General features: G+C 40.8%; 1 protein-coding gene across 1 annotated transcript in view; it reads left to right on the top strand.

The window, feature by feature from the left end:
• Positions 1-21,717, top strand: part of lpin2 (lipin 2) — a 185,197-nt gene that overhangs the window by 141,722 nt on the left and 21,758 nt on the right. The window contains exons 10-15 of the mRNA XM_070893051.1: positions 8,390-8,483; positions 11,254-11,323; positions 12,396-12,485; positions 16,977-17,047; positions 18,704-18,848; positions 19,686-19,834. Of these exons, the coding sequence (XP_070749152.1) occupies positions 8,390-8,483; positions 11,254-11,323; positions 12,396-12,485; positions 16,977-17,047; positions 18,704-18,848; positions 19,686-19,834 (619 nt within the window). The remainder of the gene's footprint in view (positions 1-8,389; positions 8,484-11,253; positions 11,324-12,395; positions 12,486-16,976; positions 17,048-18,703; positions 18,849-19,685; positions 19,835-21,717) is intronic.

Raw genomic sequence — 21,717 nt, 5'->3', positions numbered from 1 at the left:
ATCGCCGTCCTCCATCAAAATCCAAATGTAAAATGGTTGATTCAGCCCGGCCGCGCCTGCATTAGCGTTTGCAACAGGAGAGCAGACCAGAAGCGCAGGAAGAAAAAATAAAATAAAATTTGCACACGTGCAGAACGGCCGATTATTATTTTTTTGTGTCTGAACTTTCAGTTCTGGCGCTCATTGTATGGTGCTATGCCGGAGTTAAAGCGTTAACTCTGGCGTTGCACCACACAATTTTAACTTTTATTTGGTGAAAGTTGCTCGCTTTGGCACTAACATTAACCCGGCGCTAAATTTTTTAATCTGCCGCGAATTGCGCCCAGAAATGGGCGAAAACGCAAAAAGCCGAAAATCCAGTCCTATGTGCGTATCACTCTCTCCCTTTCTCCCTTTCTCCCTTGTGCTTATCTAGCTTCTCCTTAAATGCATCTATGCTATTTGCCTCAACTATTCCTTGTGGTAGTGTGTTCTACATTCGTACCATGCTTTGGGTAAAGATGTTTCTCTGAATTCCCTATTGAATTTATTAGTGACTGTTTTATATTTAAGACCTCTAGTTTTCCCACAAGTGGAAACATTTTCTCTGCCTATCCTATTAAATCATTTCATAATCTTAAAGACCTCCATCAGGTCATCCTTCAGACTTCTCTTTTCTAAAGAGAAGAGCCCCAGCTTGTTCAATCTTTGCTGATAAGTATATCCCCTCAGTTCTGATATTATTCTTGTGAATCTTTTTTGCACCGTCACTGCATTTATATCCTTTTTATAATAGAGACCAGAACTGTGCACAGTACTTCAAGTGTGGTCTAACCAAGGTTCGTTACAAGTTTAACATAACTTCTCTGCTTTTCAATTACATTCCTCGAGAAATGAACCCTAGTGCTTGGTTTTTTTATAGCTATGTTAGCTGTATCACTACTTTGTAATTTGTGAATGTCCCTTTGCTCCTGTACCCCATTTAGACTCTTATTATCCAAGCATATTATGTAGCCTCTTCATTCTTCCTACCAAAATGCACCACCTCACACTTGTCTATATTGAAATTAATTTGCGAATTGCATGCCCATTCTGCAAGTTTATTAATATTGTCTTGTATTTTGTTGCATTCATTCTTTTGTGTTAATAACTGCCCCGCCCCCCCCCCCCACCCCCCAATTTGGTGGTGTCCTCAAATTGAGAAATTGTACTTCCGATTCCCAAGTCCAAATCATTAATGCAAATTGTGAAACAACAGCACCGATCCTTGTGAAACACCACTTCTCAGCTTTTGGCAGTCTGAGTAGTTACCCTTAACCCCTATTGTTTTGTTTTGTAGCCAGTTTGCTATTCATTCTGCTACTTGTTCCAACTCCACAAGCTCTGACCATAATCATGTGTCTACTACGCGATACCTTATCAAAGGTCTTTTGAAAATACAAATATATTCCGACTACTCCGTAACATCGCCCGTCTCCACTCTTGCCTCCGCTCATCTGCTGCTGAAACCCTTATCCATGCCTGTTACCTCTAGACTTCACTCTTCCAATGCACTCCTGGCTACCCTGCGTAAACCTGAGGTCATCCAAAATTCAGCTGCCCGTTTCCTAACTCCCACCAAATCCCATTCACTCATTACCCCTGTGCTCACTGACCTACCTTGGCTCCCGGCTAAGCAACGCCGCAATATCACAATTATCATCCTTATTTTTGTATTCCTCCATGGCCTCATCTCTCCCTATCTCTGTAATCTCCTCCAGCCTCTCATCCCCCCACCCCCCAGGATAACTGCACTCCTCTAATTATGCCCTCCTGATTATAATCGCTCAACCATTGCTGGCCGTGACTTCTGTTGCATAGGCCCTAAGCTCTGGAATTCCCTCTCTAAACCTCTGCCTTTCTACCTCTCTTCCCTCCTTTAAGACGCTCCTTTAAAACTAACCTCTTGGTCACCTGCCCTAATTTCTCCTTATGTGGTTGTCATTTTTTTCTTATAATACTCCTGTGAAATGCTTTGGGATGTTTTTCTATGTTAAAAGCACTATATAAATACATGTTTCATTTGGCTAGCTTGTCTTTTTTTTTGAAAAGAGTATATTTCTCCTGAACTCTTGCACTGTTCTAAATATTTCCCATTGCTGTTCTATATTTTTTTTCCAGTTTACTGTTATTACCTCCATTCTCACACCTTCAAAGTTTGCTTTTTTCCAATCTACTAATTTGGTTTTGGTCTTTCTTGTGTCTCAATCATTGTTTTAAACCTTATTATGTTTTGATCGCTATTGCCTAAATCTTCCCTTATGCTTGCTTCTCTTATCTGCTCTGGTTCATATCCTATTACTAGATTAGGCTGCGATTCCTCTCTGGTTGGGCTTTTTGCATACTGGGTAAGAAAGGAGTCCTGCACACAATGTTTAAAAATTCCATTCATTTCCCCCCTTACCCTACCTCTTGCCAGTTTATTTGGGGATAGTTGAAATCTCCTGTGATTTATTATTCAATGCCTTTTACTTATTTCATAGATTTGCCTACATATTTCTTTGTTCACTTTCCTTCCACCATTTGGGTGGTCTGTAGAATAATCCTATTAAAGTGATTGATCCCATCTTATCCTTATCTCAATCCATATGAATTCTGTTTCTAAATGTTAGGTATATCCCTTTTTCTGCTGCCATTATGTTGTCGCTACTTAGTACAGCAACCCCAATCCCCTTCTTCCTTCCCTATCCTTTCTAAATACATTATATCCTGCAATATTTAACTACCAGTCCAGTTCTTTATAGAGTTAGTCATTACGGCACAGAAAAGGAGGCCATTCGGCCCATCGAGTCCATGCCGGCTCCCTGTAGAGCAATCCAGCCAGTCCCATTCCCCTGCCATATCCTCATAGCCCTGCAGATTTAGTTCCCTCAACTGCCTATCCATTTTCCTTTTGAAATCCTTGATTGTCTTCTCTTCCACCACCCTCATTGGCAGCGAGTTGCAGGTCATTACCACTTGCTGCATAAAAAAAGTTCTTCCTCACATCCTCCCTGTATCTTCTGCCCAAAATCTTAAATCTGTGTCCCCTAATCCTTGTACCATCAGCTAATGGGAACAGCTTTTATTTGTCTACCTTATCTAAATCTATCAAAATCTTGTATACCTCTATCAAATCTCCCCTCAACCTCCTTTGCTCCAAGGAGAACAACCCCAGCTTCTCCAACCTAACCTTGAAGCTAAAATCCCTCATCCTTGGAACCATTCTGGCAAATCTCCTCTGCACCTTCTCAAGGACCTTCACATCCTTCCTGAAGTGTGGTGACCAGAACTGGATGCAATACTCCAGTTGTGGCCTAACCAGAGCTTTATAAAGGTTCAGCATAACTTCCCTGCTTTGTACTCAATACCTCTATTTATGAAGCCCAGGATCCCATATACTTTGCTAACTGCTTTCTCAATATGTCCTGCCACTTTCAAAGATCTATGCACATGTACCCCAGGTCCTCTGTCCCTGCACACCTCCAGAACTGTGCCATTAAGTCTATATTGCATCTCTCTATCCCTTCTGCCAAAATGCATCACCTCACACTTCTCTGTATTAAATTCCATCTTCCACTCATCTTCCTATTCTGCCAGCCTATATTGCAATCGATTGGTATCCTCCTCACTGTTTGCCACACCTCCAAGTTATATATTCTGCCCTTAAGCCAATTTATTATCCAAGCTGACACTGACTCTCCTATTCCATGAGCCTCAATTTTGTGGCCTTTTATGTGGCACTTTGTCAAATGCCTTCCTAAAATCCATATAGACCACATCCACTGCATTCCCTTTAGAAGAACATAAGAACATAAGAATTAGGAACAGAAGTAGGCCACATAGCCCCTCGAGCCTGCACCACCATTTAAAAAGATCATGGCTGATCTGGCTGTGGACTCAGCTCCACTTATCTGCCCGCTCCCCATAACCCTTAATTCCCTTATTGGTTAAAAATCTATCTATCTGTGACTTGAATATATTCAATGAGCTAGCCTCAACTGCTTCCTTGGGCAGAGAATTCCACAGATTCACAACCCTCTGGGAGAAGAAATTCCTTCTCAACTCGGTTTTAAATTGGCTCCCCCATATTTTGAGGCTGTGCCCCCTAGTTCTAGTCTCCCCGACCAGTGGAAGCAACCTCTCTGCCTCTATCTTGTCTATCCCTTTCATTATTTTAAATGTTTCTATAAGATCACCCCTCATCCTTCTGAACTCCAACGAGTAAAGACCCAGTCTACTCAATCAATCATCATAAGGTAACATCCTCATCTCCGGAATCAGCCTAGTGAATCATCTCTACCCCCTCCAAGGCTAGTATATCCTTCCTTAAGTAAGGTGACCAAAACTGCACGCAGTACTCCAGGTGCGGCCTCACCAATACCCTGTACAGTTGCAGAAGGACCTCCCTGCTTTTGTACTCCATCCCTCTCGCAATGAAGGCCAACATTCCATTTGCCTTCCTGATTACCTGCAAACTAACTTTTTGGGATTCATGCACAAGGACCCCCAGGTCCCTCTGCATCACAGCATGTTGTAATTTCTCCCCATTCAAATAATATTCCCTTTTTACTGTTTTTTTTCCCAAGGTGGATGACCTCACATTTTCCGACATTGTATTCCATCTGCCAAACCTTAGCCCATTCGCTTAACCTATCTAAATCTCTTTGCAGCCTCTCTGTCCTCTACACAACCCGCTTTCCCACTAATCTTTGTGTCATCTGCAAATTTTGTTGCACTACACTCTGTCCCCTCTTCCAGGTCATCTATGTATATTGTAAACAGTTGTGGTCCCAGCACCGATCCCTGTGGCACACCACTAACCACCGATTTCCAACCCGAAAAGGATCCATTTATCCCGACTCTGCTTTCTGTTAGCCAGCCAATTCTCGATCCATGCTAATGCATTTCCTCTGACTCTGCATACCTTTATCTTCTGCAGTAATCTTTTGATTGGCACCTTATCAAATGCCTTTTGGAAATCTAAATACACCACATCCATCGGTACACCTCTATCCACCATGCTCATTATATCCAAGAATTCCAGTAAATTAGTTAAACATGATTTCCCCTTTATGAATCCATGTTGCGTCTGCTTGATTGCACTATTCCTATCTAGATGTCCCGCTATTTCTTCCTTAATGATAGCTTCAAGCATTTTCCCCACTACAGATGTTAAACTAACCGGCCTATAGTTACCTGCCTTTTGTCTGCCCCCTTTTTTAAACAGAGGTGTTACATTAGCTGCTTTCCAATCCGCTGGTACCTCCCCAGAGTCCAGAGAATTTTGGTAGATTATAATGAATGCATCTTCTATAACTTCCGCCATTTCTTTTAATACCCTTGGATGCATTTCATCAGGACCAGGGGACTTGTCTACCTTGAGTCCCATTAGCCTGTCCAGCACTACCTCTCTAGTGACAGTGATTGTCTCAAGATCCTCCCTTCCCACATTCCTGTGACCAGCAATTTTTGGCATAGTTTTTGTGTCTTCCACTGTGACGACCAAAGCAAAATAATTGTTTAAGGTCTCAACCATTTCCACATTTCCCATTATTAAATTCCCCCTTCTCATCTTCTCGGGGACCAACATTTACTTTAGTCACTCTTTTCCGTTTTATATATCGGTAAAAGCTTTTACTATGTTATGTTTTGTGCAAGTTTGCTTTCGTAATCTATCTTTCCTTTCTTTATTGCTTTCTTCGTCATTCTTTGCTGTCGTTTAAAATTTTCTCAATCTTCTAGTTTCCCACTAACCTTGGCCACCTTGTACGCATTGGTTTTTAATTTGATACTCTCCTTTATTTCCTTGGTTATCCATGGCTGGTTATCCCTTCTCTTACTGCCCCTTTTCACTGGAATATATTTTTGTTGAGCACTATGAAAGAGCTCCTTAAAAGTCCTCCACTGTTCCTCAATTGTGCCACCATTTAGTCTGTGTCCCAGTCTACTTTAGCTAACTCTGCCCTCATCCCACTGTTGTCCCCTTTGTTTAAGCATAGTATGCTCATTTGAGACATTACTTCCTCACCCTCAATCTGTATTACAAATTCAACCATACTGTGATCACTCATTCTGAGAGGATCTTTTACTAGGAGATCGTTTATTATTCCTGTCTCATTACACAGGACCAGATCTAAGATAGCTTGCTCCCTTGTAGGTTCTGTAACATACTGTTCTAAGAAACAATCCCGCATGCATTCTATGAATTCCTCCTCCAGGCTACCCCATGCGATTTGATTTGACCAATCGATATGTAGGTTAAAATCCCCCATGATTACTGCCATTCCTTTTTCACATGCCTCTATTATTCCCTTGATTATTGTCCGCGCCACCGTGAAGTTATTATTTGGGGGCCTATAAACTACGCTCACCAGTGACTTTTTTCCCCTTACTATCTCTAATCTCCACCCACAATGATTCAACAATTTGTTCATTAGAGCCAATATCATCTCTCACAACTGCCCTGATATCATCCTTTATTAACAGAGCTACCCCACCTCCTTTCCCCTCTTGTCTATCCTTCAGAATTGTCAGATACCTGTGTATGTTTAATTCCCAGTCTTGGCCACCCTGCAACCACGTTTCTGTAATGGCCACCAAATCATACCCATTTAATGATTTGTGCCGTCAACTCATTTACTTTATTTTGAATGCTGCATGCGTTTCGGTCAAGTGTTTTAATACTAGTTTTTAAACCATGATTTTTAGTTTTGACCCCTCCTGCAGCCCCTTTATAGTCATACATATTGTCCCTTCCTATCACCTTGTGGTTTACACTTACCCCCAGTGCTACTCTGCTCTGTTGCCTCCTGCCTTTTGCATTCTTTCTTGGGGTCCTGTTCATCTGCGCTCTCGCCCACTCTAACTAACTCAGAGCCCTCTTCTGGGTTCCGAATACTCCTCGCATTGAGGCACCGAGCTTTCAGGCTAACCCTGTCTTCGTATTCCTCGTAGTCCTTCTTAGTCTGCTCCTATCTAACATGGTACTACTTTCTCTAGTACCATCCAACACTGACTCCTTTATGCACCCTATTCCTTTTTTCTACTTCTATATGCTGGTGCCCACCTCCCCCGCCAGTTTAGTTTAAACCCTCCTCAACCAGACTAGTGAACCTCCCTGTGAGAACATTGGTTCCAGTTCTGTTGATGAAGCCAATTTTCAGTTATTCTTACCAATCGAGCTTCTCACTATGAATTATTGCCTCCAGTCCCCCTGTTTTGTTTCAGACGCTGTGCACTTTGCTGTACAGGCAGTTTAATTTGATTTTATTAATTGTTCCCCCTCCCTTTTATTTTTATCCAGTAAGACATGAAAATAGTGTGTTTTTCTCGTTTCTAACATAGAGAAATTGAAATGGGGCTTGAAAATTGCTAAAAGATCAAGTATTCTGATTTGCCCCTTTTCCTTTAAAACCTCGTAACTTGTTTATTTATAATGGTGAAATGCTTGAGTTTTGCACTTGAAAACTAAAATGCAGCAAAGTTGACCCTCGTCACATTGTATGCCCCCCCCCCCTCCCCATATGAACACTGCTGCCGAGTCCTACTCCATGTTCCTGTTTTTTGTGCACACGCACATTGGTTCGCTCTGAAGTCACTTTACAGTACAATGTCTCCTATTTCATACGAGTGTGCAACTAGCAGTAAGGTGCTTTTCCTTCATACTGGGATGATTTTGGAAATGAAAAATTGCTTGATTTATATTAAGAGAACTAACAGATTTGGGCAGATGCTATGTTCTGAATTCAAAACTGCAAAAGCTATAAGATGTTAATATATCTCGTTCTGGTGTAGACCCCCATAATAGAGAAATTATATCTTGAAATGTTTCCTACATCAGTAATTATAGATTTGATTTTCTCCACATGGAGTGATGTTCACAACCCCATAGTCTAATTCAACTATAAAGTGCAAAGTTAAATGCCATAAAGAAGGTGTCAACAGGATTAAAATTAATGTGAAGAGGAGGATATTGGCACTGTGCAATGTAGTGGTGAGACTTGGGTTTGTACTCTGAATCCTTGGCGCGCTGAGTTTCCAATTTCAACCACATCATTGTGGGGAAGCACTCTGAAGTCTGGATACTTTCCCAATCAGGAAGGCAGCCAGAAGAAATTGAAGGGGTGAATTTTACCCAGACCTTTTCAAACAGCTAGTAAAGATCAGCTGACTCTTGGAATCAGGTTTCATGGTAGAGAGCAAGGAAGTAACTTGAAAAAGTGGGATTCATCTGCATCCCTTGGGGGTAAAAGGAGGAGCAGGCAGAGGTAATTTGTTTTAGTTAACACATTCAAAATAGATCCCTAACTTACTGGTAGGCGGCGTTGAAAGGGACAAAGATCATTCAAGCATCAAAATACTTAGAGTGGTATCTTGCATTCTTTTGCAGAGAAATTCTTGCAACATGTTGTTACATATCATGAGTTTGCCGAAAATCCTGGAATTATAGATGATCCTAACCTTGTTCTACGAATTAATAATAGGTATGTTATCTAATAATATGACCTTGTGTTCTCCTTTATTGAGTTTGTGTGAAGGGAATTTGTATTTTAACTGAAACAATACTTGATTTTTATGGCAACAGTTACAGATATAAGTTGCTCTTTGATTTATTTCCATTTAATATACTTCGAACAAACACCATGCACCCTTCCATTCTTATCTAATTTTAAATCTTTAACTATGTAACATTAAATTCAAATGTTTCATTTATTGATTAGCAAGCTACAATTTATGTTCAACTGGGCTTTATTTTCAAATATTACGGTTTCTGAGATCTCATCTTGTTGCAACAGTTTTCAGTGAAAATGTACTCAATTTGATTGCCTCTGCATTGAAGCAATAAGTAAAAAATCCTTCCAAGTTCAATGGCTGCAGACCCAGATTGATGATTCTTGGAGCCCTGTAGACCAAGAACATTCAGGAGCCACCGGGCAATCCTCAATCTCTCTCTCTCTTTTCCCGCCCCCACCCCCTCCTCCCCACCCCAAACCCATTAAAACACAAGCCTGTAGTAAAAGGGATGAAGAACTGGGTCTATGGAATGTTTACATCCATTGCATTAAAGGCAAATCATTTCACAATATATTGTTTTAATTGAAACAGATCAAGGGTTGTCTGGTTTTTCTGAGTTATGGTGAGCTTTAGCTGGGGCCTCTGGGCAGGTTTCTATTAACCCACTCCTGAATGGCTCAATTGGTACGTTCAATGTCCATTGTGGTATTGGGCCATAGCGTTCAGAAACGTTCAAGGGTTGGACCCTGGTTTGTGCTGCGTAGCTTATCTGAACTGGAGCAGGGTCACTATAACTTGTTTCAGCATTCCTGGGCTGTGGAGAAGCCAACCCCCTCCCGCCCAATTGCTGTCTATTGACTTGAGAAGAACAACTGTGTAACTGGTGCGTGAGGACAAGTTTGGGCTCCCTTGTGATGCCTTCCATAACCTGCTGACATTCACTGGGCTCGCACATCAAATAATGGGCACCTGCTTGGCAGCTGTATACCCACACTTCAAGATGAATTAATGCTTCCAGGGAAAGAAGAGATAAAATTGGAAAATGGCAGGAAATTTAAAAGAAGAGGGAGATCTGCAGCAAGGTTCATTTATTCTCCAATTTAATTTAGACTTTAAAGCAGTGGATCCCTTGCTTTTTGTGGTACATATCAACGATTTAGATTTGAATATAGGGAATATGATTAAGAAGTTTGCAGACGACACTAAAATTGGCTGTGTGGTTGATAATGAAGAGGAAAGTCATGGGCTGCAGGAGGATATCAATCTACTGGTCAGGTGGGCAGAACACTGGCAAATGGAATTTAATTCAGAGATGTACTTTGGGAGGGCTAATAAGGAAAGGGTATACACACTAAGCAGTAGGTCTTGTCCACAGATCCCTGAAAGCAGATAAGGTGGTTAATAAGGCATACGGAATGCTTGCCTTTATTGGCTGAGGCATAGAATATAAGAGCAGGGAGGTTATGCTAAAATTGTATAATACTTTGGTTAGGCCACAGCTGGAGTGCTGCGTGCAGTTCTGGTTGCCGTATGATAGGAAGGACGTGATTGCACTAGAGGGTGCAGAGGAGATTTACTAGGATGCTGCCTGGAATGGAGAATATTAGTTATGAGGACAGATTGGATAGGCTGGGTTTGTTCTCATTGGAACAGAGGAGGTTGAGAGGAGACCTCATCGAGGTGTACAAAATATTGAAGAGCCTGGGCATAGTGGATCGTAAGGGTCTATTTCCATTGGTGGAGGGGTCTATTATGAGTTTTAAGGTGGTTGGTGGAAGATTTAGGGGGGATTTGAGAGGAGGGCTTCTTTACGCAGAGGGTTGTAGGGATCTGGAACTTGCTGCCTGGAAGAGTGGTGGATGCAGAAACCCTCACCACTTTGAAGAGATGGTTGGATGGGCACATATAAACCTATGCCAGAACCTGCAGGGGTACAGATCTAAAGCTGGTAATTGGGATTAGACTGGATGACATTTTGTTGGACAGCGCAGATATAATGGTAAGTGCTGCAGGGAATCAAAAATGGCCAGGGTGATCTCCTGGACTAGTTTCAATCGCCTGGATAGGTCGGAGAGAAATTTTCCCAGATTTTTTTTCTCCCTCAATTGGCCCGGGTTTTCATCTGGTTTTTACCTCTCCCAGAAGATCACATGGCTTTGGTTGGGGTGGAATGTAGAATGTTTCAGTATAAGGGGTGTCACAGTTGTGTGAGGCGGTCTGGTTGGGCTGGGTGCTCTTTGCCTTTCAGTTATTGTTCATAGGTTTATATGTAACCTTTAGGGCTGCTGACCAGGGGCCGTCGGCTGGAGTAGAAACGATGGGCCGAAATAGCCTCCTTCTGCACTGTAAATTTCTGTTTCTAAGATGTTATAATTTCTTTGGAGTAGAACATGAACAGTTTTATTGCTGCACGTTGTATAATGGGGATTATGCCAGCTGGAAATGACAAGAACCTGGCGTATTTTAGCATAGAAACAAATGGAATTTGTTTCTCTTGTACATGTGTGTATATCTATTCTGAGAGTGGCATTGATTTTAATATCCTGAGATGCAACGTTTTTTTTTAGTGGAACCTTTTGATTAGTGAAAGATCCTTTCAGCTTTATCTCCAATGTTCTTGCTATAACCAAAATTGTGATCATCTTTTCAATCCTATAAGTTTCTATTTTGCTGCCGGGTACTGAGCACTTTGATTTTTTTTTTTCTGGACTTATTAATGTAAAATATACCATTTTACAGATACTATAACTGGGCATTGGCTGCTCCCATGATTCTCAGCATGCAGGCTTTCCAAAAGTGTCTACCCAAGGTAAAAAAAAAAGTAACCTGACTTGGAACAACACTTGCCTTTTTAAAATTACTTAATGTGCCATTTGTTAAAAATGTAACAAGAATCTACTTATAATAATTGGCAATGCAATGTTTGAATCATCACTTATTTGTATTATGAACAAAAGATGTACCTTTAAAATCCATTATTGTTTGCACCACTGTAAAACCTCTTCCCAAAGTTTGCAAGAGTCACAAACAGGCTATCATGATGCTGAAATGTTTTTCAATACATTTGAAACTCTCTGCACTCAGGAGACAGTTCTTTTTGTGGATACTAGATGGCGATAAAAAGCCAGGTTGTTGGTTATTGAAGATTAGCAATATTCATGGAATGGTACAGCACAGAAAGAGGCCACCTGGCCCAGTGTACCTGCACTGGCCCACAGAACTATCCACTTAATCCTATTTCCCTGCCTTTTCTCCATACCATTTTTTCCCACTTCCCTTTTAAAATATATCATTATGGATTCTGCTCAGAGCACTCTTTCTGGTAGGGCATTCATTGTCCTAACAACCTACCATGTTTTTAAAACAAATCAATTTGGTGATCCTAAATTTATGGCCTCTGATTATCAGCTCACCAACCAGTGAAAATAGTCTCTCCCGATTTACATTATCGAAATTCTCCATCAGGTTTCCTTGTCACCTTCTCTTAGCGAAGAGAACCCCAGTTTTTCGAATCTCCCCTCGCATCACTGGTATCGATCTAGTGACTCTTCTAGACCCTCTCCATGGTCTTAGCATTCTTCCTAAAATAGTACCCAAAACTAGATCCAATATTTTTAATGTGACCGAACCAATGATTTGTATAGGTTTAGCATGACCTTTTTGCCCTTATTTATAAAACATCTTTATGGTTTTGTGTGAGATTATACACCATACAATAATAGGCTAAATCACTTCAGCTGAAAATAAAGTACACAAGGTCTAGATGTAAGGAAACTGGAAAAACATGTCCTAATGGGTAACATTGTTTTTGTTTAACTCTATTGCAAATGTAGTAGTTCTTTATATTTTTTTAAAAACACACACAAATTCTGTACCTGTAGGCAACAATTGATGATTGGGCAAAAGTGAAGATGCCAAAGAAGTCTGGCAGGTGGTGGTTCTGGCGCAAGAGGGACAGTGCTGTCACACAGGTATTACTATTATTGCCAATTTGTTCTGTTACAGATGGAATGGCGTAAATTTGAGAGCCCATAATTGTTTCAGTTGCTTCTGTTAGTGATTGCACAGTGTGTCTAATTGCTCAGTTAAGAAAATAACTTAATAGTCTTGAAATCATCTCTTTTCAGCATTTAATCAGAGTACTCGATCCAAAATGGCAAATTATTATTCACCCTCGTTTCCAAACATTAAAATTTACTCAGTGTTTTTTCTAAGTAATCTTGAACATTCGATACACAACTTGCAATTAAAAAATTATTTTATCCATGACTTGTAGTGCGTATGTTCTTAAGGATTATTCTTGGACTTTGGTAGTGATATTTAGGATAGCTAGGAGCGAGAGTACACTTGTTATTTCTGCTGTGATTCCACACGATGAATAACTATTCTGATTGGTAAAAGGCAATTGGTAATGATCATGTTGTGTAACTACATTTTAGAAAATAATCAGAGAATGGCAATTGGGGTGATTGCAAAATCTTGCTGGACATATTGGGAGGTTAGGAGTTCTCCTGCACCAGAGAATGTTGGAAAATTTGGGCAGTAAAGCCTTCTGCCACCTCACTGCCCAATCAGGATTTCACTCCTCCTGCCGGGGCTGCTGCCCACTTCTTCCACGCCTGTGACACGTAAATAGTGGTAGGGAGGTAGAGCTTGGGGCTCTGGTGAATTTTCCTGCTGTCCGCCGCTCATAGAAACATAGAAAATAGTTGCAAGAAAGCCATTCGGCCCTTCGAGCCTGCACCACCATTCAATATGATCATGGCTGATCATGCAACTTCAGTACCCTATTCCTGCTTTTTCTCCATACCACTTGATCCCTTTAGCCGTAAGGGCCACATCCCAACTCCCTTTTCAATATATCTAACGAACTGGCCTCAACAACTTTCTGTGGTAGAGAATTCCACAGGTTCACAATTCTCTGGGTGAAGAAGTGTCTCCTCATCTCGGTCCTAAATGGCTGACCCCTTATCCTTAGACTGTGACCCCTGGTTCTTGACTTCCCCAACATTGGGAACATTCTTCCTACATCTAACCTGTCCAATCCCATCAGAATTTTATATGTTTCTATGAGATCGCCTCTCATTGTTCTAAATTTCAGTGAATATAAGCCTTGAATAGCAAGAATGTCCTTCAGATTAGGAGACCAAAACTGCGCACAATACTCAAGGTGTGGTCGCACCAAGGCCCTGTACAACTGCAATAAGACCTCCCTGCTCCTATACTCAAATCCCCTCGCTATGAAGGCAAGCATGCCATTTGCTTTCTTTACTGCCTGCTGTACCTGCATGCCTATCTTCAATGGCTGATGTACCATGACACCCAGGTCTCGTTGCACCTCCCCTTTTACTAATCTGTCACCATTCAGATAATCTGCCTTCCTGTTTTTGCCACCAAAGTGGATAACTTATGTATGTAAACTTGTCTATACCTTGTACAGCCATCAGAGGGCTCATCCCCTGGAGTCCCAAGGGATCCCACAATCCCTTGGGAGCATAGGTACTTAAGGAGGCCTCATAGGCTGGAGGCGCACTCAAGACCTGCAATAAAAGACCAAGGTCTCTCATTACTTTGAGCTCACAGTATCCAGTCAGACTCTTTATTCATGTACAACAATAAACTCTCACTTATCCACATTATACTGCATCTACCATGCATTTGACCATTCACCTAACCTGTCCAAGTCCTCCTGCATCTTCCTAGCATCCTCCTCGCAGTTCGCACTGCCACCCAGCTTAGTGTCATCTGCAAACTTGGAGATACTGGATTCAATTCCTTCGTCTAAATCATTAATGTCTATTGTAAATAGCTGGGGTCCCCGCACTGAACCCTGTGGCACCCCACTAGTCACTGCCTGCCATTCTGAAGAGAACCCATTTATTCCCACTCTTTGCTTTCTATCTGCCAACTAGTTCTCTATCCATGTCAATACATTACCCCCAATACCATGTGCCTTAATTTTGCACACTAATCTCCTGTGTGAGACCTTGTCAAAAGCCTTTTGATAGTCCAAATACACCACGTTCTCCCTTAGTTGCATCCTCAAAAAACTCCAGAAGATATGTCAAGTATGATTTCCCTTTCATAAATCCATGCTGACTTGAACCGATCCTATCACTACTTTTCAAATGCGCTGCTAATACATCTTTAATAATTGATTCTAGCATTTTCCCCACCACCTATGTCAGGCGAACCAGTCTAAATTCCCTGTTTTCTTTCTGCTTTTTTTTTAAAGTGTGGTTACATTCTCGACCCTCCAATCCATAGGAACTGAACCAGAGTCCATGGAATGTTGGAAAATGACCACCAATGCATCTACTATTTCTAGGGCCACTTCCTTAAATACTCTGGGATGCAGACTATCAGGCCCTGGGGATTTATCGGCTTTCAGTCCCTTCAATTTCCCTAACACCATTTCCTGACTAATAAGGATTTCCCTCAGTTCCTTCTTCTCGCTAGACCCTCGGTCCCCTAGTATTTTCGGCAGGTTATTCGTGTCTTCCTTAGTGAAGACAGAACCCAAGTATTTATTCAACTGGTCTGCCAGTTCCTTGTTCCCCCATTATGAATTCACCTGATTCTAATTGCAAGGGACCTACATTAGTCTTCCCTAATCTTTTTCTCTCCATATATCTATAGAAGCTTTTGCAGTCAGTTTTTATGTTCCCTGCAAGCTTACTCTCATTCTCTATTTTCCCCCTCCTAATTAAACCCTTAATCCTCCACTGCTGAATTCTAAATTTTCTCCCAATCCTCAATTTATATGCCTTTTCCTTGGATTTAACATTTTCCCTAATTTCCCTTGTTAGCCACGGTTGAGCCCCCTTCCCTTTTTTATTCTTACACCACACAGGGATGTACAATTGTTGTAGTTCATCCATGTGATATTTAAATGTCTGCCATTGCCTATCCACCGTCAACCCTTTAAGTATCATTCTCCAGCCTATCCTAGCCAATTCACGTCTCATGCCATCAAAGTTTCCTTTAAGTTCAGGACCCGAGTCTGAATTAACTGTGTCACTCGCTACCTTATGAAGAATTTTACCATATTATGGTCACCCTTCCCCAAGGGGCCCCGCATGACCAGATTGCTAATTAATCCTCTCTCGTTACACAAGACCCAGTCTAGGATGGCCTGCTCTCTAGTTGGTTCCTTGACATATTGGTCGAGAAAACCATCACTTATACACTCCAGGAAATCCTCCTCCATAGTATTTCTACCAATTTGGTTAGCCCAATCAATATCTAGATTCAAGTCACCCATGATATCTGCTGTACCCTTATTGCACGCATCCCTAATTTCCTGTTTGATGCCATCCCCAACCTCCCTACTACTGTTTGATGGTCTGTACACAACTCCCACTAACGTTTTCTGCCTTTTGGTGTTTCGCAGCTCTACCCATATAGATTCCACATCATCCACGCTAATGTCCTTCCTTATTATTGAGTTAATCTTCTCTTTAACCGGTAACGCTACCCCACCTCCTTTTCCTTCCTGTCTGTCCTTCCTGAATATTGAATACTCCTGGATGTTGTGTTCCCAGACTTGGTCACCCTAGAGCCATGTCTCCGTAATCCCAATTACATCATATCCGTTAACAGCTATCTGCAGAGTCAATTCATACACCTTATTACGAATGCTCCTCGCATTGAGACTCAGCCTTCAGGCTTGTTTTTTTTAAACACTTTGTCCTTTTAGAATTGCCACCATTTCTTAGGGCTGCCATGTGGAAGGTGGCAGTAAGTCCCCAGGAAGCGCGGTAAATACCCAAATGGAGGGAGAGGGCCTTCTCTCCCACCTGATGGCCCCAGAGACTTACCTGCTGAAGGTCTCATTCCAATCTTCAGAACGCCTCTACACCTTTAATTCCCTTGTCTGCATCCCCACTGCAGCACCATCAGAGTTTCTTTTGTGGCACTCTCAGCCTCTCTTTTGGTGGTGGGAATCCTGCCAGGAGACTGCCGTGCATCTCTATGAATTCCGATGCCTGAAAATGGATCGGGGCTGATGTGCACATGGGGGTGGGCAGAGGTATATTCCAAAGAGGAAAATCCAGGCCATGATGTATTTTCGAATCCATCTTTGGAGTTTGAAATTGAGCACTATTTGTAAATTAACTTTCCAGATGTATGTTTTTATTATTTTATGTAAGTGGGGTAGGGAGAGAAGAAAAAAAAATCTTGTGATGTATTGAACAGTAAATCATAACCCCAGAAATTAATATTTTAAAACCTACTTTGTATACTTTTATAATATAGAATGTGACAGATATTCTGGTGTTTTGAGTGGTTTACCCTTTGTGAGCTCGCGGGAAGGAGAACATTTCTGCAAAATCTCCCCTGAGCAGATTAAAAGGTTGACTCGATCATATAACTCTGAAAGATTGAAGGCTTGAACAGACTTTTCTTCTATAGTTTCTTGTGATCATCTCTCCAATAACTCTTTCTATGTGCATTGGCAGCCTGAAACAAAACAAGAGAAATTGAATGAAAGCAACAAACCTGATCAAAACCGAAACTCTGTCACCAACAGGTAAATCTTGACCCTTTACTACAACTCCTAATAACAATTATTTTCATTGGACTGCATTGAAGATTCTTTTAAATTCAAGCATCCTTGGTTTTAGCTGAAATTTACATTTTTCCTCATCAGAAGCTATATGGGAGAAAACTCTTCCCATATCCCTTGAGCAGCATTGATTTTTATGCCAGTAGGCTGGAGTAACACACTCTCACACCAAGAAAGAGCACAGGTGTTGTGGTGGAAGGTGAGAGGAAGGGGGATGCTAGCTTGGCGGATTGGAGTTGATAATTCACTGCCACAACACCCCCACCTCCCCCATTTTATCTCTGCTTTTGTCTCCTTCCAGACACACACTCCAGTGAGAAAGCTTTCAGGATCTGTATCTGATTTTAATTTTTCTCCTCTCCTTAGTCCAGAGATACTGAACCCACTACCACCCCAGCTGAAATTATTTAACTTGGGAATCTTTCTGTTCTGGCTCAATACTACATCTAACCACTTAATCACCAGAATTAAAACAAGCTATATCGAATGAGTGATAAAAGCAATTAAATAGCACATGCAGCCATGAGGTTACTAATTGCTGTGCCAAGTATAAACAGTTCCAGAAACATAATTGCAGCCGGGCAAAAATCTTTTACAATATTGGCCTGGATTTTTCAGTAGAAATAACATTGAGACTATCAGTGCTCACCATTATTAGAGTAAATCGAAAAGTAACTTCTGACGACCACACATGGGTAGTTAAATGTGGAAATCAGGAAGTTGCTGTCCAAGTTGCCCTGCTCCTCCAAAAACTTTGCTATAACAGTATCTCACCTAAATAGACATAGACAGTGTGAATTTGGGGTACTTGGGTGATAGATACATACTAAACACATTCAAAGTAATAGTTTGGGCTTGTCCATTTCAATGGTGTGATGAGACTTGATTACTGCCAAATAAACATCTCTGGCACTGAAAATTAGCTTTTACAGGTTTGGAGACTCTTCAGATTTTAATTATTGTTGAAAAAAATTTTTATGTAAAATGTTTCTTTACTTTTTCTTTTTACTCTCTCTCTCTCTCTCTCTCTCTCTCTCTCTCTCTCTCTCTCTCTCTCTCTCTCTCTCTCTCTCTCTCTCTCTCTCAATCCCATCTTTCTTCCCCTCTCTTTATTTCATTTCTGTACATGATTTGGCATTGAATTAGTTATTGTAGCTGGCATTTCCTGGTTCAGACTCGGCATGTCTTTAATCTAATTTGTTAAGGAGATACAGTTCACTCGGGTCCCAGATCCCCGATAGTGTGCCGTGCTGTTTCAGATTTCTAATAACTTAAGTTCCTGCACAAAAGCCCATAGAAAGTCTGTGGGCATGTAATGAATAGCTAGAACTGTTCGTTTGCCATTTTTGCTGCTATCAGTTATATTAGATTGTATTGATATGATACTTTTTTAAGAATTTTGTTTAAACATGCGTAGTTTTAAAAATTAGATTGAAAAATTTGGTTTACATCAGTAAATGTGCAATATTCATGAGATCTGCGAGTCCACCTAGATGTCAACTGTGGAATTATTCCTCATGAGGATTAGAATATGGAATACTTTTTATGGAGATCAGTACATGCTCAGTCTTTGCCACTATTTGAGAAATTATTTTTTCCCTTTATCAACATTTTAATTAGATCCAAAGACGAGGACTCTTCTAGTGATGAATGCTCAACCAACCTAAATGAACCAACAGCAAGTGATCCAAAACTCTCAGAGAACCCTAATCAGGGATATTCCATCATATACAAGAAGTCTCTGAGATTATCCTCGGAGCAAATTGTAAGCATTTTTTCCCAGAATATGATTTTTCTGTTTGTCGTTATAAATGTATATGGGTGCAGAATTAATCTATACATTGCTGTTAGAAAATCACAGTTATGTTCTTTTCCTTTTTGTTAACTATGCAGAGAACCTGATTTCAGAAGGGATTGATTAATTGACTTATTTTTGTTCCGAGACATTTCTGCTCTTGTATTGTACTGAGTTGCTATAATAATTGCCGGATATTCCAAAAATGACTGAAATGTACTTTTGTCAATATATGTTTACTTCCTGCAACATAGAATCTACAACCCTTGTAAGTATGTAATCTATCAGATTAAATATTCAGCTTTGTAATAGATCAATAACTGAGCATACAAACAAGAGAGTTTACTTTCCTGAAGCCTTCCTACCAAAACTTACGCAGTCATGGAGTTGCAAGAGCTCCAGTTTTGGCTCAGTTTGTTTATGCATTGCCCAGTGTTGAACTGAGCAATGCAAACTAGGAAAGCTGCATGTTTGATCCCCCCAATCTGAACTGACAATAGGAGTGCAACAGTTGGCCTCGAGATTCTGGACAGGGGAGGAATAGAACATCAGCCTGGGTTTCCAATCCTGATTCCTATCCAGTCATGCTTGTGGAAATGGATGTCAGTCTTAGACATCTATGAGCCTCTTGCTGTCAAATATATTGCCAACACCTGCCATCCAGGCTAACACTTGAAGAATGTGCCTTCAGGAGTAGTGAAAATAAACTTGAGTGGGGAGGTTGAACACTCAAAACTGGAGTATGTTATTTATGTAGGAGAATTTTGTGTGTTGTGTGTTAAATTTCCGTGTGTGTGTATACCATAGGCAAGTCTTAAACTGAAAGAGGGGCCAAATGATGCAGTATTTAGTATAACGACTCAGTATCAAGGAACCTGTCGCTGTGAAGGAACCATATACCTCTGGAACTGGGATGATAAAGTCATCATATCTGATATCGATGGAACCATAACCAAGTAAGTTGTGTATACGGAAGTACCTGTATTTTAACAGGAATTATTTTCATTAGATGCATATGTGGAACAGTGTGCATGTAGAATAATAAATTGGTTTTTAAAAAACCTTGTTATATAGAAAGTTATCTGTATGAACCTTGTATTTATGCAGACTTTTGCCCTGTATGAATGATGTAGTTTATTCATAATGTAGCGTGCTGCATAATATGATATGAAAAATATATCAAGTTGCCAGTCCAGAATTCTGTCCAATCGGTCTTCTCAATAAGCCTCATGGAGGCTGTAGCATCCCTTTTTCTTACCAGAATATTTGCGTGTTTCTTTAATTAACTGTTTCCGTAGTAGTAAATTATTTTTCTGTATTGGTGGACTATTTTAACAGATGCAAATAGTATCATGCTATTGGCGAACTCAAATTTATTTGCCTGTTTCCTGCACATTCTTCTTGCTAATATGATTTCTTGATTTTTGTTTGACTGTATTCTCAATTTTATAGCCCTTTTGCACTCTCTAGTATTCATTATCCCCACTCCTTTGAGCCTTGTATGACCCAGTTTTCCTTTTGTTCTGCTTCATTGTGTCTTTTTCCAGTATCCATAACCCTCCGAATCATTCTATAACGACACTGAACAGCTTCTCACAGTTTCCACTCAACAACCAAGATTTTCAAAAGGTCATCTACTTTATAGCTCTGTTTTTCTGTTCTCTTCTCCATCACTACTTGTATCTGTTCTGAAATTTGTCTGTGTGCGCGAATGCAGTGTTGAATTTTTCCTTTCACTCTCTTCTCTTTCCTTGGACACAGTGGGGCAGAAAATCCGCGGGCCTTTGATCCCATGTAAGTGCTGGGATTGGCCTACTGGGAACCTCTTCTGATGACCCCACAGGAATATTTGGGTCAGGAGGAGATTCCTTAATTTTATTAATCCAGCTGGGTGCCCACACGACTGGATACATCTGGTGTATGACACACCAGGGGTTGCCTCTGACAGCCTGTAACACCTGTTGAGGGATGGAGAACAGCCTGGTAGTTCCACTTGCGCTCCAATATTTTGGCTCTCCCAAACTCAATAACATGCTCAAAGGGGAGCCATATCCTACCAAACTTTACTGACATACTTACCTGCTACATCAACAAGGTACAAAGTAGCACACCGAAAACAGGAAGAGCATTCAGGTAATAACATTACACTCTCATGTTTAATAAAATGTACTTGAGTGTCAAAACAATACTTTTACCCCCCAAAAGATGGCAAAGACCTATGTAGATAAGAGTGCATAGATTAGAATTTCAGTCAGTGTGTTTTAGAATCCGACATGTACAGGCTTTGCTTTTCTCCTGTAATGTTCAGTGCTGCTACAGTTTAGATCCCATAATTTACTAAATGGCAGCCTGCTCTGTGCTACTGCTGCCACAAAAACAATTTTACTGGAAAATGAGTAAAACAAGTCCCTCAAATCATGTATTACATTTTTTTTATCTCTGTGGTTCACTGGTGGATTTTCATAAGAGTTACTTTTTTAATGAGAAATTTTCTATGATTCATACACCCAGATATTCCTGGAAGCTATTACCCCAACAGATAATGTCGTCTTACTCCACAATTAGTGGGAAACTTACTGCGTGGTTTTAACTGGTTAAACTTAAGTCACACTACTGTACTGCCAACCTGCATCTAAGATTTCTGCACTTGTGCAGTAAGTGGGATGTGTCATAAGAACATAACATAAGAACATAAGAATTAGGAACAGGAGTAGGCCATCTAGCCCCTCGAGCCTGCTCCGCTATTCAACACGATCATGGCTGATCTAACCGTGGACTCAGCTCCACTTACCCGCCCGCTCCCCATAACCCTTAATTCCCTTATTGGTTAAAATTTTAT

Source organism: Pristiophorus japonicus, chromosome 1, assembly GCF_044704955.1.
Source record: "Pristiophorus japonicus isolate sPriJap1 chromosome 1, sPriJap1.hap1, whole genome shotgun sequence".
Taxonomy (NCBI): Eukaryota; Metazoa; Chordata; class Chondrichthyes; family Pristiophoridae; genus Pristiophorus; species Pristiophorus japonicus.
The sequence above is the reverse complement of the archived record's forward strand: the minus strand, read 5'-3'. Positions and strand labels throughout refer to the sequence as shown.